This window comes from Anopheles marshallii, chromosome 3 (assembly GCF_943734725.1).
Source record: "Anopheles marshallii chromosome 3, idAnoMarsDA_429_01, whole genome shotgun sequence".
In the NCBI taxonomy this organism is placed as follows: domain Eukaryota; kingdom Metazoa; phylum Arthropoda; class Insecta; order Diptera; family Culicidae; genus Anopheles; species Anopheles marshallii.
Window position 1 is genome coordinate 81,435,506 of NC_071327.1, and position 14,251 is coordinate 81,449,756.

At 46.4% G+C, this 14,251-nt stretch overlaps 1 protein-coding gene and 2 non-coding genes across 3 annotated transcripts; 2 read left to right on the forward strand and 1 right to left on the reverse strand.

The window, feature by feature from the left end:
• The first annotated feature begins 3,397 nt into the window (after positions 1-3,397).
• Positions 3,398-3,470, forward strand: Trnav-uac (transfer RNA valine (anticodon UAC)). The gene has a single exon. It is a non-coding gene; the product is annotated as a tRNA-Val (tRNA).
• A 6,030-nt stretch (positions 3,471-9,500) lies between these two features.
• On the forward strand, positions 9,501-13,184 carry LOC128711740 (translocation protein SEC63 homolog). Its single transcript, XM_053806625.1, has 7 exons — positions 9,501-9,624; positions 10,586-11,524; positions 11,594-12,011; positions 12,085-12,373; positions 12,450-12,583; positions 12,648-12,732; positions 12,822-13,184. Exons 1-7 carry the CDS (start codon positions 9,501-9,503, stop codon positions 13,182-13,184), a joined length of 2,352 nt encoding a protein of 783 aa, XP_053662600.1.
• A 681-nt stretch (positions 13,185-13,865) lies between these two features.
• On the reverse strand, positions 13,866-13,952 carry Trnastop-uca (transfer RNA opal suppressor (anticodon UCA)). The gene has a single exon. It is a non-coding gene; the product is annotated as a tRNA-Sec (tRNA).
• Positions 13,953-14,251: the final 299 nt, after the last annotated feature.

Sequence of the window (14,251 nt, forward strand, 5' to 3'; positions counted from 1 at the left end):
CATAGCTCCACTGCACGATCACGATCGATTAATATCTTTATTAATATTGTAACATTTTTAGATCATATTTCTACGCTCCGTGACCGCTTAGATTCCTACCTTCTGTTCAGCTATCACTACTCTGCGACGCTTGTCTACTCCCGCAAAGACACCGATGCAGTCGAATAAAATGCATCCGATTAGAGGGCTGCACCAGAAACCTTCACTCTGGCCACCCATTCCGACACGAATATCTTCATGCGAATATCTAAGGTTTGATTTATGTAACTTTCTTATTGCCCGTCGACCTAAACCATCATCACGCCTGCCTAATCGACAGAACAATGATACAAATTGTAAGCAGACGTTCGCTCGTGCGCACGGTTTCGATTGCATCTCCCCAACCATCCCCCGCACAGTGAGTATCCGAAACTGGGATGACCGAAGAATGGATCCATAAAATAACGCACTCGGTCAAGACAAGCAGAAATCGGGTGTCGGCTCACACCGGGAAAGACGAAGGTGACGAGAGATCGGTGGCGATGTTGGGTAAAGCCTTTCGCTTGCGGTTTTCTAATGGGAAAATTCGTTTCCCGAAAAAAAAAGAAGTCTCTCCCAGACGTACAAAACCCGGACCAAAAACGGTCATTCACGCACATTAGCTTCACCTTCTCCCGATTGGCCGCCCCAACCAGGGCGTCACAGTTTTCCCTTTCACCGGGTCTAGCGCCAGCAGCAGACAACGAGTGTGGCCGTGCATCTAAAGTCTAAGAAGCGCCCCAAGATGGATGGATGCGCTTGGTCTGAAAGCCGCCGAAACGGGTCAGACTCGCATCAACCGTCACATAATCATCATTACCAAACGTCGACTTCAGGCGTAAATGTGCTGGAATTGCTCCGGGAAGGGATGGAAAACACAACGATCGATACTGCCATAAATATCACCGCCAACTAAGACGGTGCACGACCGGTAACGATCGCCACCACATCACTCACGGCACAACGGTATCGATTACACACGGAAGATCATTGCTCGATGATCGATCGAACCGAGCAGAACAATCGTCGATTTAAAAGGTCTCGATATAACCCGGTACGAGCGGTGATCGCTTCTTCCTAGTCCAAAACGTTCCCCCGCAGAAGCGCCTGCGCGAGTGGAAACTGCAGAGACATTGCATAACAAGCGAATCGCCGAATGCGCAAAACGATCGCCATTGACTTTTCTTCCAAGTGTGCTTCTTCTGCACTTTCTCGCCGGCACTTCCAAATGTTGTGCGACGGCGAACGAGAACGGGTACGGGGCACAGGAAATAAGGGGCATCAGTGCAAAACTGTCTGGCTGATCTTTTACTTTCTACCCGTATCGTCATGAAAGGGGTGAAATATGTTGGTTTCTTGGAAGGATCACAATGGAACGCATACTTTGCTTTCTAGCAATTCAAGACTTATCCTATGTCAGACAAACAATCGTCTCCAAACATCGAACACTCACCATGCTTTTATCACGTTGGTTTCTGTAAGCTCTGAGAACACTGATTCCTCTGTATCACCCAAAAGTCCCAAATGGTTTTAAACTATTAGCCTCTTGTTCGCTTGAGGACGCCTCCAATAATTCTTCAACCTCCTCAATATGTCCCAGAACACTATCACACCAGAGATCCCGGTTCACTGATGATTCCACAACGCGCAACGTTAATCACTTCACAACCCTAACACCATGCACCGGATGCACAATCGCTCACAAGCACCCTTCAAACCGTCGACTCTGTGCGAGAAAAACGGGAAAGAATATGAAATCAATTATCAGAATACGTTCAATACGGCGCTTAGCCCAACAGAGTGGAGCAAAACGACCCGCTGACCTGCTGCCGTGACAGGATCGAGATCGCAAGGAACCGAAGATGGTCTGACGTTCGCACAGCGCGAATAGCACGAATGAAGCGCAGGACTCATCAAACGACTAGCTTTATATGAGCTTTGGTGTGCAGACCACCCCACGCCAAAAAAAAACCGTCCGAAGCTCTACTCTCCTCGCAGCAAACCGAGCACCAGCTACCTCCCCGGGGCGAGGGAAATTGTACTGGCGCATTCTCCTGCCGAAAATAAGATGCCTCTAGACGCCCTCGACGCCCGCCCGTGTACACACAGGGAAGGAAAACATCCCGCGGAGGGGAGAGACACGCGTATCGCTATCTGTTGTTCTGCTTGCACAGCCCGAACCCGAGCGAAACGGCCGACTCCGCGTCAAGCTCCGGGGGCCGACAAAACAGTAGGGGGAGGACCTCAGATCGAGCTGACGCTGTAACACACTGCCAGTTCGCCGCTGAAGGAAGGGAGCGAGAGATAAACAAAGAGAGTTGCTGGCGTTAGTGTATGGGCACGCAGCGTTACTCTTGTGGACATTGGTTTTAGGTGGATTCGGGCGAATGGGGGGAAGTGCATTTCCAAGCGGCAGATCTCCAAACACTCAGCCTAGAAACGATGAAGATTGCGCCAACATATCCGGACATCAATCAATGCTAAATCTAACGATATCTTTAAGTCATTTGAGATTTGTTTTCCGCGAGTCCCCATATCAACTGGAACGAAAGAGACTAAAACCCCATACAGCTAGATGCCATAAAAAGCTAATAGAGACCAATTATCGATCCCAACTGCCTCCGTTTCATTTCCACAATCAGTTCGTGCATGGTGATGGCCACTCCTGGACTCACCCAAAAAGTTTCCACAACCGGGTCCGAGTAGGCATTGAGTTGCAGCTCGCACAGCGAAATGTCAAACCTTAACATTTGACGCTAGTGGCGCTTCGGAGACATGCATGTACGGGGTCTTGTTCCCCATGCCATAAACAAACACTGTACCGCATTCCGTACCAGGAGCGCACCAGGAAGATGGTGCGCGAACGCGCCAAACCGCAAGTGATAACTGCAAAAGCGAACCCCCGAATGTGCCGTTGTGCTATTTCTGTATTCTTCACCGAAACCTGCTGCAGCTCGGAGGAGTTTTACGGAGGAGGGAAAAGCTAATCGTGCTTCGAGACTTTTACTGGTGTCTCGGTACATTCCATTCATCAGCACGCATCAGAAGCAGATTTTACGATACGAACCTGAAGGGGCTGGGACTGTGGAGGACTGGTGGACAGGCATGGTACGGGCAAGGTGTATATGGATGATTATTATTAGTAGACATTCCGAGATATTGCTGTTTTCGCAACTCTACCGGTTGGTGGCACTAGTGTGACTAAATCAGGACAAGCTTTTAATCTGTTGCTGCTTGTCAAATCTTCTGCAAGATATATGGCACGCATGAAAAGTTTGAACAGTAGAGGCACTAAAGCAACAAAGAGTACAAATTCAAACAATCACGTTGAGATAGGTTAGGATATGCCATTTCGCTAAAGAGCGCCCATCGTCAACCGGGTTCCATAGTGTAGCGGTTATCACGTCTGCTTTACACGCAGAAGGTCTCCAGTTCGATCCTGGATGGAACCAAGAATTACATTTCATTTTTTTATACAAGAAGAACGACCAGATCTTATTACTTACACTACTGCTAACTTAATCTTTAGTACAATTCACATTCAGTTTAGAGACATTTCCTTCTCCGATCATCAAAATGAATTATGTTTTATGTACTATAATTAATTATAGCTCTTTATAGTTTCACAACCAATAAATTAAACCATTCTTCCGGGTTCATTCATTCTTCTCTACCGTTGCAAATAGACGTTAAACGTTTAAATATTAGTCTTTATAATTGCATCAGCTTCCTCTCGCAGTGTAAATGTCATCCATGACGCAGTTTCAGTTGATGGCAGTCCAAGAATAATGGAGCGTAACCTCGGTAGAATTAGATCAATGTGTGTTTAAGATGCCAAATATAAGGATCAACGAGTGAGATTGATGTCATATAAACCTAAATATGCCAAAAAGGAAAAACACTGCTTCACCATTGTGTTACGCAGCTCAAAAAATCTCCTCCGCGATCGAATGGAGGAATTCGGATAAGCTTCCTTGTTCGATTTCAACGTTTACCATCGCATCCGATCGTTTCTTCCCTATCCATAACCTTTACGATTTCGGGCCATGAAAAACACAACGCCTTCTTACACACAAAAAAACCAATATTTCCCTACACTGACTGACCGTCTCGTTGGTTCCGCAACCTTTCCAGGGGGTTTTTTTTTTGGCAACACATTTTATGCTTCGTACGCATGCAAATATTTCTTCAGCCTCCTTTCCCGGCCTGTGTCCGTACGTCCTGGCGGTTCATAACTCCACCGTCCAAAACGGTCACACATTTGTGATCGATCGATCGGCTGCGATTCGTGTCGCTGCGTACGGTTAGGTTCTTGTATGCACCACCGCCCATATGCAAGTTATGCAATGATGGCGACAAAATCACACTACTGCCACAGGCGGCCGGTGTGGTTCCGTTCCTGAAAGACACGCCGCCGCCGTAGCCACACTTTTCAACGCGCGGAGGTCACCACCGGCGTGTTGTATCATCGGAGTCCTTTAACGTCTCCGAACCGATGATTTACGGTGCCCATTAAAACAAGGAGTCTGATGGCCTTTGATGGCCCGGGGTGGGTTACCGAGTGGTCCCTTAGTTCGACCGACGCAAGGAAAGCTTTATGCTTCACACACGGGTTCGGTTTGTGGAGTGGAACGATGATTGTATTTTAATGCGTTCCGTTCGGCTTTGTGTTTCATCCACTTACGAGTGACATACAAATCATATTTTTCACACCGCGTGGACATGCGACTGCTGATCGAATTGAATTGTTCACCGTAATTGGAACGAGGATCATGAAATGGATGATCGTGACAGCCGATTACATATTGATCCCATAATTATTCCCTGGCTCGTCGCTATAAATTATTCGCCATAATCCGAGATGCACAAGTGTTGCCGAGGCTTGGTGGTATTTTAATCAAATAAAAACCAAACGATTAAATCAACACATCTGATGACACATTCCTTTTCAGCACCGTTCTCATCATCCAATCACCATTCGAATCTAATCAACGCATCGCCTATAAATCATTCCACCAGCGAATCTTCACCTTTCGCGAAACGAGCGGTAATTCGTTCGAACACCTACACATCCGCCATGACATCGGCACCTCTTGGCTGAGCTCATCTACATCGGCGCTGGATGATGCTAGATTTCACACGATGACATCGTCAACGACAGCCGAACCGCTTCATTACAACTGCTCCCGATAATGAGTCAATCGACACCGCTCAAAATGGCGGAGGATGTCTCCAGGGAACCAAAGGGAAAACATTGCCCTTCACTTGATGTAAAGTGTTGCCGTGTGGGATGGATATACACCACCCACATGAACGCATCACGTACCCTTTAACCCTGACCGCTGGCAAAGACGGAAAGTGGAAAGTTGATCCAGCAGGACAAGGTAACGGATCAGCTCGAAAAGGGCTCACTTTCAGTCACTAACACAAAACCCAAAACCCACCCGAGAGGTGACAGTTTTATCGTCCCTAATAAGCTGCCATCAAGGGCAAACTCACACCTCGCGGAGCGCCCAAGACGCGATCGTATTTTTTTTTTGTATCGCTCCACTTGTAACCGACGAAAACGAAACATAAAATAACTTTTATGGAAATGTGCTGTTTGACTTATCTATGGAGGCAGATGCGCATACTTACACGGAACGTCACTTCCAACGGTTCCCCGCGCATCGCGTAACGATTGGCTGTTTGTTGGGGTTGGGCTGTCGCATGCATAAGTAGGATCTCGATGATGATATGTACAAAATGTAGGTCTTCTCCTTCGCTATCTGTAGCGAAATAGTGGTCTTATCGGCATCCTTCGGCATCGTGGAATAGATGGACGACACCTTTGGAGGCATTCGGGACTAGCAGCAGTACCTTTCACTAGGAGTACAAAGCTCTTGGAAAGGGGCTTCCAGTGAGTGGAGCAATTAAATGCCAATAAGCTGAAGTGTTGCTTGCGTGAGAATTTAACCATTTTGTCTGAATCATTCGGATGCTATTACACTTCCATACCGGGGCACGATGATGTATGCGGCCAATTGGGTACACTCGTCAAGTGCATAATTCTAGCACTTGCAATGCTTCTGATGCTGTGGAGCATAATAATCTCATCATACTTCAACGCCATTGGGTGCTTCAGTTGACTCTGGACCTTAAGGTCGTCCCCGTTTCGAGACATAAGCATACAGGTCCGAACCAGAAGAGGACACCGCACCGGGGGGGCCCTTACGAGTGTGCAAACAAAGCAATTATTACACACTGATCGACGAGGGCGCGTGCTGTCAGTGCTTCGAGTCCTAGTTACGGCTGGAGGCGCAACTACCCGGAGCACTCGATGCCACTGTGATGACCTTATGCTCAAAGATGTTACTTTGAAGATGCGCGCACGATGCACCATACTTGATAAAGCCCTTCGTCCGATGATATCGATACCTTTTTGTAAGCTATCCTCCATTCTCTGCGCACTAAAATGGCACACATACTGACCGTTTTCGGAGAGCGAACGGCTGTCACATCATACCGAAAAGGCCATCCTCACAGCAAACCAACGCATGGACGCATTTTCCAGCGTGGCTAACTTCCCCGATTCCAGCCGATCGCTCTAAACGCATTCGAGAGGTTAGCTTCGCTGCCACGGACCGCTCACGATCGGGAAGTCCATTGATGGACACACGTAATCGTGTGGGTCCGCGTTCCGTTGCAGTTTTCGCATATTGCTCCGTGTGAGAGCAGCATAACTTTTTTAGCATAAGATGAATAGTAATCATCCCACACGAGGTGGAAAGCACGATCGCCGTTATGGTACGCCCAAAACGTCCCCCGGTGTCCCTCTGGACAATGGACTGGCACAGTATGGATGATGAGATTATATCATCGGATTTAGTCCCCGGCGAGGCAAAAAAGGAGAAGAATATGAAGAAGGATTCACCAAAGTGAGGCGAGAATTGCGCACTGAAACCGGCCCCGGCCGCACTATGCTAATGAGCTATATTTTTAAAATGTAACATACTGGAACCGATGGCCGATTGGGGGAGTGGAAAGACAAAAGCTCGATGCTAATGCTGTGTCGGAAATAGCACCACAAAATCCTTCTTACAGGTGGGAATAGAAAGACACGAGCAATGTCACAACCGTACGAGACCAGCCGCGACATACCTAACTCTTCCAGCCACGGATCTATCATTACTTGAAAAAATGTACACCAAACCGCTGCAATTATTTTACGTAATTCAAGTTCACTGGGTAGGTGGCGCTTAGACAAAATTAATACGTACGAAATTTTTGTTTGCGGACCAATCCGTCTGGCGATCAGCGTTCGAAGCACTATTTACCGAGGAAAGAAGTGAACCAACAAATTAGCATTGACCCTTTGGTAAGCTGTGCCCCGACAGTATAAGTTGGTTACATCGGTGAACATTAGCGTTCGACGATCACTGGTAGCTATAAAGCCACACCTAGCATGGACACCTTTGCATTTAACCTGTATGTGGACCACCGTTTTCAATGTTTAACTTTATTCGAAGTAACTTGTGAAGAAAACACTGAACTATTCCAACTTCTTTCGGGGTTTCCAGCAGAAATGATCGATGCTGAGCACGACTCATCCAAGCGACTGACTCGTCTATCTCATTAAGCTGTCTCTACTACTTCTACTATGACTCTTTTATACTTTCTACTATGACTCTTTTATACTTGTTAAATCCTCTTATTACAAAATTTCTCCGGGGTAATTTTTAAGACGTGATCATTTCTACAGAACTTTGTGCATCGGGTCAAGTAAGGATTGTTGAAAAAGACAAGACTTATAATAATTATACTTTCTTCTTTTCAGCCTTTTGAATATCATCAGAGGAGATAATATTCATACAGAACCCACTACGCCCAGAAAACTGCCTGATGGTTAGAGCATTAAAGCTTTAGGAGTGGTTCAACCGAAGTTGGGTCCTATTTTTATTCTTCCTTCCAACTGCTGGGAGTTAGGTTCCAGACAACTTTGCTTCCCTACTTTACGATTACTGGCAGAAGGATTTTCTTGTCGAATATCGGAGCGATTACTCGCAGAAGGTCTTCCTCGTCGGGGGCCGGAGCGATAACTCGCAGGAGGTCTTCCTCGTCGGAGATCGGAGCGATAACTCGCAGAAGGTCTTCCTCGTCGGAGATCGGAGCGATAACTCGCAGAAGGTCTTCCTCGTCGGGGGCCGGAGCGATAACTAACTTTTTGTTCGGACATGCCACCGCTTTTATATTGTGCTGGCCATGTCTCGAACTTTCCTGTCTCCTTTCGTGTTTGATCCTGTCTGTTTTTCGTTTGTTCGAGTATTCCTTCGTTCCTTTCCTACAAACAAGGATCTTATTGTTCTAGCCTTACCGGTTGTCTAGTTTGGGTTTTACCTCGGAACAAAGGACTGATTGTATTCGTCGTGTCCAGGCAAAACTTCCCAACTAGCAATTTGTTTAGTACCCTCTTTTTTGCCTAGGTGGCGCTATTTTGTGTCTTGGCTATTTGCGATGCTCTGGTCGCCACAAAGCCAACGACGGAGCTTATGGATGGATTAGTTCTTACTCAAAAAAGCTAACAAAACCCACGTCAATCTTTCTTGTCTGATGGGTTTTATTAGTCCTGTTGTATATGAAAATGTATATTCACATTACCAATTGTTTTTTTCTTTATAAAAACGCAAAAAGCATTTTTGGGAAAATTCCAATGCTCAAAAGGCCATGCGCTCAAACACGCTTGTAAAATTGTAACGACAAGCAGTGGACCATAGTGGACCGCAAACTAATGAAACGAACCGTAATTTGTGTCGAAATCGTTTTTGTTATAGTTTCCGACAAAGTATTCCAAAGGGACATTCCAGTATTTAGGAGGATGAAGGAAAAGGGCAGAATTAGTGTTTGAACAAATTTGTGTTTTGAAAATAACGTATTTTCTTGTAAATAACGACTTGACAGCCACACTGGGAATATAAAAAAGGTTCTGCCATAAATATTATTTGACGTTACCGAGATGCTATAATAGAATTTGTATCTTGAATTTTTTAAACATTGTACTCAATTGCAGTGATATTTTGTTGCCTTAGTATTGGAAAGATCTGCTAAAAATAAAAATCACATTTTTGAACCATTTATCCCTCTTGTTTCGAGTAATAATAATATCTTGCCATAAAGAAATGAAACAAGATGGCGTCGTTAACAGTAGCGCTCTTGGCTGACCTGCGCTAGACTGAAATCGTTCACGGCATACACGTACGTCGTGTTGGTATTTTTTGTGATTGTGGTAAAGTTTTCTTCTTTGGCGTGCGCATACACCTGGAACCCAAATAAGATCGCTACCCCGTTCAATGGAATATTTCCACCGGATTGTGAAAGAAGTGAACCAACAACGACACCGAAAGACAACGAGTGCGCCGTGCCTTTAAAGCTGCGTCCCGTTCTGTGGTAGCCAGTAGAACCTCAGCCAGAAAAACAGCCCAGCAGAACCACAAAACGGCCCAGCGATGGGCGGGCAGAAGTTTCAGTATGACGAAAGTGGTGGAACTTTCTTCTACTTCATACTCTCATTTCTGGCACTGATTCTGGTGCCGACCACGTTCTACTTCTGGCCGCAAAAGAAAAAGGAAGGTAAGAATCGTACGGCAATCCGCGGATAGAACACCCTCTCAGAACATCCTTTTGCGGATCCAATCTGTTGATTGCGTACGTGCGTTGTGCGTGCGTGCGTGTTGGCAGCGGCGGACCTACACGTCGTCGGGTTTTGGTGAGCTGTCAAAAAAACCGGGCCAACGGCGAAGTACAGTTACTTGACTTGTTTTCTTTTCTTCCTTTCCGCTTGAGCACGCGCCCGCCTGTTCGCTTTCTCCTCCCTGCGTCTTCCACCGTCACACGACGTGTCTGGGGCATGGTGGAAGATGGACAAGAATGTTGGGATAGCATCGCATTGTAGCACTTTCTAATGGCAAAATTGCAGACGAAAATGCTCATGCTTTCGTAGAAGACGTGTTTGAGACGATCGACAAAGAGCCTTGACGCAAAACATTTGTGTAAACAACACCGAATCCTTCAAGAAATGAGTTGTCGTGTAAATGCCAAAATATTGAATTAACGTGCTTCAGTTTTAGTCTGGAGAAGAAGAACTGGGAATTATTTCATCACCTCTTGATGAAAGTCTCCCGTCCAAACCATTCCAGAGTATCTGCAAGAATTGTAAATCATGTTAATTTTGCTCCAACTTCCCATTTATGCTCTCTGCAAAAGGTAGAACATTGCGAGCAAGGTTTAATTTACCATAACGATTGAAAATTCTACCATGCTTGCGTGGATTCCCCGTTGTTCAATGTGCTTCACAAAAGCAAACACAATTGCTTGTAACGTGTAATGTCACGCTGGTTTGCATTGCGACAAACTTAAACTTGAGAGCAAATTACATCGCCTCCCGTTCCGATCCGCTAGCTCCGTTGTTCTTGTAACTACACACAGCAAAGCTACTTGCTCCACGTTTTTATCAATTCCTTATCCAGCAAATCGTCTGTACGGTGAAAAACAAGCTTAAATACTGATTTGTTTATTTTTTCTCTTGCCGTAGATCCCACAACAAAGGAAGAGCATTGTAACTGTCAAGGATGTGTGGCAAAACGAATCACCATGGAACATTCCGACCCTTACAAGGGTCCCAAGGAGCTGCTGGTAAAGTTATCGATAGTGGCTGGTTGGTTGTTGCTCGCCTTCCTTACCTACAAGGTATCCCAGTTCGACTATGAAATGTCCAACTTTGATCCGTACGAGATCCTGGGCGTACCGCTCGGATCGTCTCAGAAGGATATCAAGAAGGCGTACCGAACCCTCTCCGTTATCCTGCATCCGGACAAGGAAACTGGTGACGAGAAAGCGTTCATGAAGCTAACGAAAGCCTATCAAGCGCTGACGGACGATGAGGCACGCAAGAACTGGGAAAAGTACGGCAATCCCGATGGCCCCGGTGCGACATCGTTCGGTATTGCGCTACCATCTTGGATCGTGGAAAAGGAAAACTCCGTATGGGTGCTTGGATTGTATGCGCTGGTATTCATGGTCGCACTGCCCATCGTCGTCGGTACCTGGTGGTATCGTTCGATTCGTTACAGTGGCGATAAGGTGCTGCTCGACACGACCAACATGTACTGGTACTTTTTCCACAAAACACCTCACATGGCGGTAAAGCGCGTCATTATGATACTGGCAGCGAGTTTCGAGTTTGAAAAACGACACAACAATCAGGTGATTGAGCGGCCATCGGATAATACGGAGGTTCCGGCACTGATCCGCGACTTGCCTTATCTGAATGAGAAATGCAAGGAATTGCCCTTTGCCCGCAGCTACTCGTTGAAGGCACGCGCAATTCTACATGCCCATCTGTCCCGGATCGCACTGAACCCGACCACGCTGGAAGTTGATCGTCAATTGATCGTTCGCAAGTGTCCCTATCTGATCCAGGAGATGGTGAGCTGCGTCAGCCATCTGATCATGTTGGCTTACGCGAGAAAGAGTAAGTAAATTGGATTTGGCAGACATAGTTTCACTTTAAGGGTTGTCTAATTCTATTGGAATTTTGCAGTTCAGCGACTTCCGTCGATTGAAACGATCGAAAACTGTATGAAACTGTCACCGATGGTCATACAGGGTTTGCGCGAGTCGGAACACCCGCTGATGCAACTACCGCACATGACGAAGGAACTTCGCGCTCATCTGGCTCGCAAATTCAACACACGCAATCTGCAACACTTGGCCCAGCTGAAGCCCGAACAGCGACGAACGGCTCTGCGCAGCTTAACCGACGATCAGTACAACAACGTGGTGAAGGTGCTCGGCCATCTCCCGCTGATTGATTTCAATATGAAGTGCGAAGTAGTGGACGATGAAAATTCCAACGTGGTAACAGCCGGTGCAATCGTGACGGTGACAGTTGAGCTGGTGCGACGTAGCATGTCCGAACTGTTTGGTGATACAACCGCTAAGGAAAAGCAAGGCATCACGTACGTACTAATGTGTTTCCATTGCTCAATTGTTTTGGGCTTGAACAAAATCGTTCCTTCCATTTCTCCACAGCGAAAGCAACGAAAACGGAGACAATGGTGATGGAGATGCGGACGGGGAATTGGAAGCGACCGACGATCAGAAACAGGAGGTGAAGGCGAAAAAGCAGACCGGCTGGCAGCCTAAATCCTCCAAGGGCCACAAGAGTAAAGCTAAGGCCGGTGCGAAACCACACAACCGCAAACTAGCAGCTGCGGCGGCGGCTGCTGCAGCCGCTAGTGCCGCTGCTGCTGCGGCGGCGGCGGCAGCTGTAGCTCAGACAGCGACCCAATCTGCAACAGCAACGAGTGAAAAGCCAAAGGTAAGTTAGGAAATATTTCCAACCAGCGACCGAATCCCAAGCAAAAGATTTTATTGTAATTGCTCTTTATTTGTAGTCTGGCAAAAGCAGTGAAAAGAAAGCAGCAGGAGCTGACGAAGAAGATGATTCGGCGGTTGAGGGTGACAGTGGTGCGGAGAGCGACAATGATGCAAGCGAGGCAGCGGCAGATGATGATGACGAGTGGGAAAAGTAAGGAATTTAATTTTGACGATCGATAATGGGTATGTAACATTAATATGTTTTTGCCTTATAGGTTCCAGCAAAAGATTAACAAACGGGAAAAATTGGAAGGACGATCGAAAGTATCCCACCCGGTTCATTGTCCAATGTTTCCAGAGGTAAAATGTGGTTCCACTTCAACCGATAGAAGTGTGTCTCCTCCCCGATGTCATACTATATGTCATACTCACCTGATGATGAATTGCAGGAAAAACATGAATACTGGTGGACGTACATTTGTGACCGAAAATCGCACACGCTCCTAACCGTGCCGTACCATGTGACGAACCTGATCCATCGCGAGGAAGTGCAGCTAAAGTTTACCGCACCGAAGTGGGCCGGCATGTACGTGTTTACCGTGTGCCTACGATCCGATTCGTACATCGGCATGGATCAGCAGCTCGATCTGAAGCTTGACGTTAAGGATCCGGCCGCCATCCCGACCGAGCATCCGCAATGGGACATCAGCGAGTCGGAATCGGACCACAATGAGATGCAAGCGAACGATAGCGAATTCACCACCGATTCATCGGACGGCGAGGATGAGGAATCGCGAAAACGAGCGGACTGAGCGAGTGATCGTGTTCCCCCTTCCCTCTTTCCAGACATCCCCCTCCCCCGTTCCACTGGGCGTAAATGGGGTGGAATGTTAGATCGTTAATCCCTCGTCTGGTACTAGGTGGCAGGGACACCGAGACGAACACAGGTACACACAGAAGACACGTACATACACAGAATCCCCCCCTTAATAGACAGCATTAACACATTCCCGTTCTCGAAAGAAAACGGGGTTCAGCTTTTGACATTCATCAATTCGTTTAGCCGGGACGTTAGTTAGGTGCCTCATCTCTCCCCTTTTTCTACTTCCACCGTTCTTTGTTTAAAGAGAGATCCCTGTTCATATGACTTTGATTGACACACGATAAAGAACTCATAAAACTTTCACCAGAAACTGTGTGCTCTGCTACAACTACTGGAAACATATAGGAATTGGACTGAATCAACTAGAACATGCACTGAACGGTGAAGGATCATTAAATCGAGGAAATGGACGAGTGAGAGGATAAAATATTGAAAAATGAGATGGAAAAGATTGTTTATATTTGTGTTCCTGTGGAATAATGGTACGGTGAAAGTAAGGCACCCTTTGGGTAGTATAAAAAAGAGAAAAAATATACAAAACTGTGCTACAAATTGCTATTGCCTAATGCGTGTTGTTTCGAGAAAATATACTGGAAAATGACAATAAATTCGCCCAGTAGGTGGAATCGAACCACTTCGACGCTAATCGACTACAGATTTGAAGTCTGCACTCCGGACCACCGAAGTTCGACTGGGCATCCGGCCGGCACCACAAGGGTGTATATATACCGCACTGCAAACGTTACACTTCTAGTGATGTATAAACCATATTTCACTGTTGTAAGGTTCTGTCGTGAAGTTTTAATATTTAGTATGAAACATGACCCTGAAAATTTGTGTACTTACCACTTCTCACGCTCGATAAAATCTTTACGGAAGCTCGTGCAGTTGCTAAAATGTTCAAACACGTACATGATCGAGGGTTATTCACTAATGCTTCTCAATTTCAGCCTAGCACACCTCTTGCGTACCATCTTTAAATGGATTGGCAGGAAG

Coding starts and splice junctions, on each gene's coding strand:
- LOC128711740 (XM_053806625.1), top strand. CDS start 9,501: ATGGGCGGGCAGAAGTTTCAGTATGACGAAAGTGGTGGAACTTTCTTC. Junction 11,525..11,593: donor GTTGGCTTACGCGAGAAAGA/GTAAGTAAATTG, acceptor GGAATTTTGCAG/TTCAGCGACTTCCGTCGATT. Junction 12,374..12,449: donor CAACGAGTGAAAAGCCAAAG/GTAAGTTAGGAA, acceptor CTTTATTTGTAG/TCTGGCAAAAGCAGTGAAAA.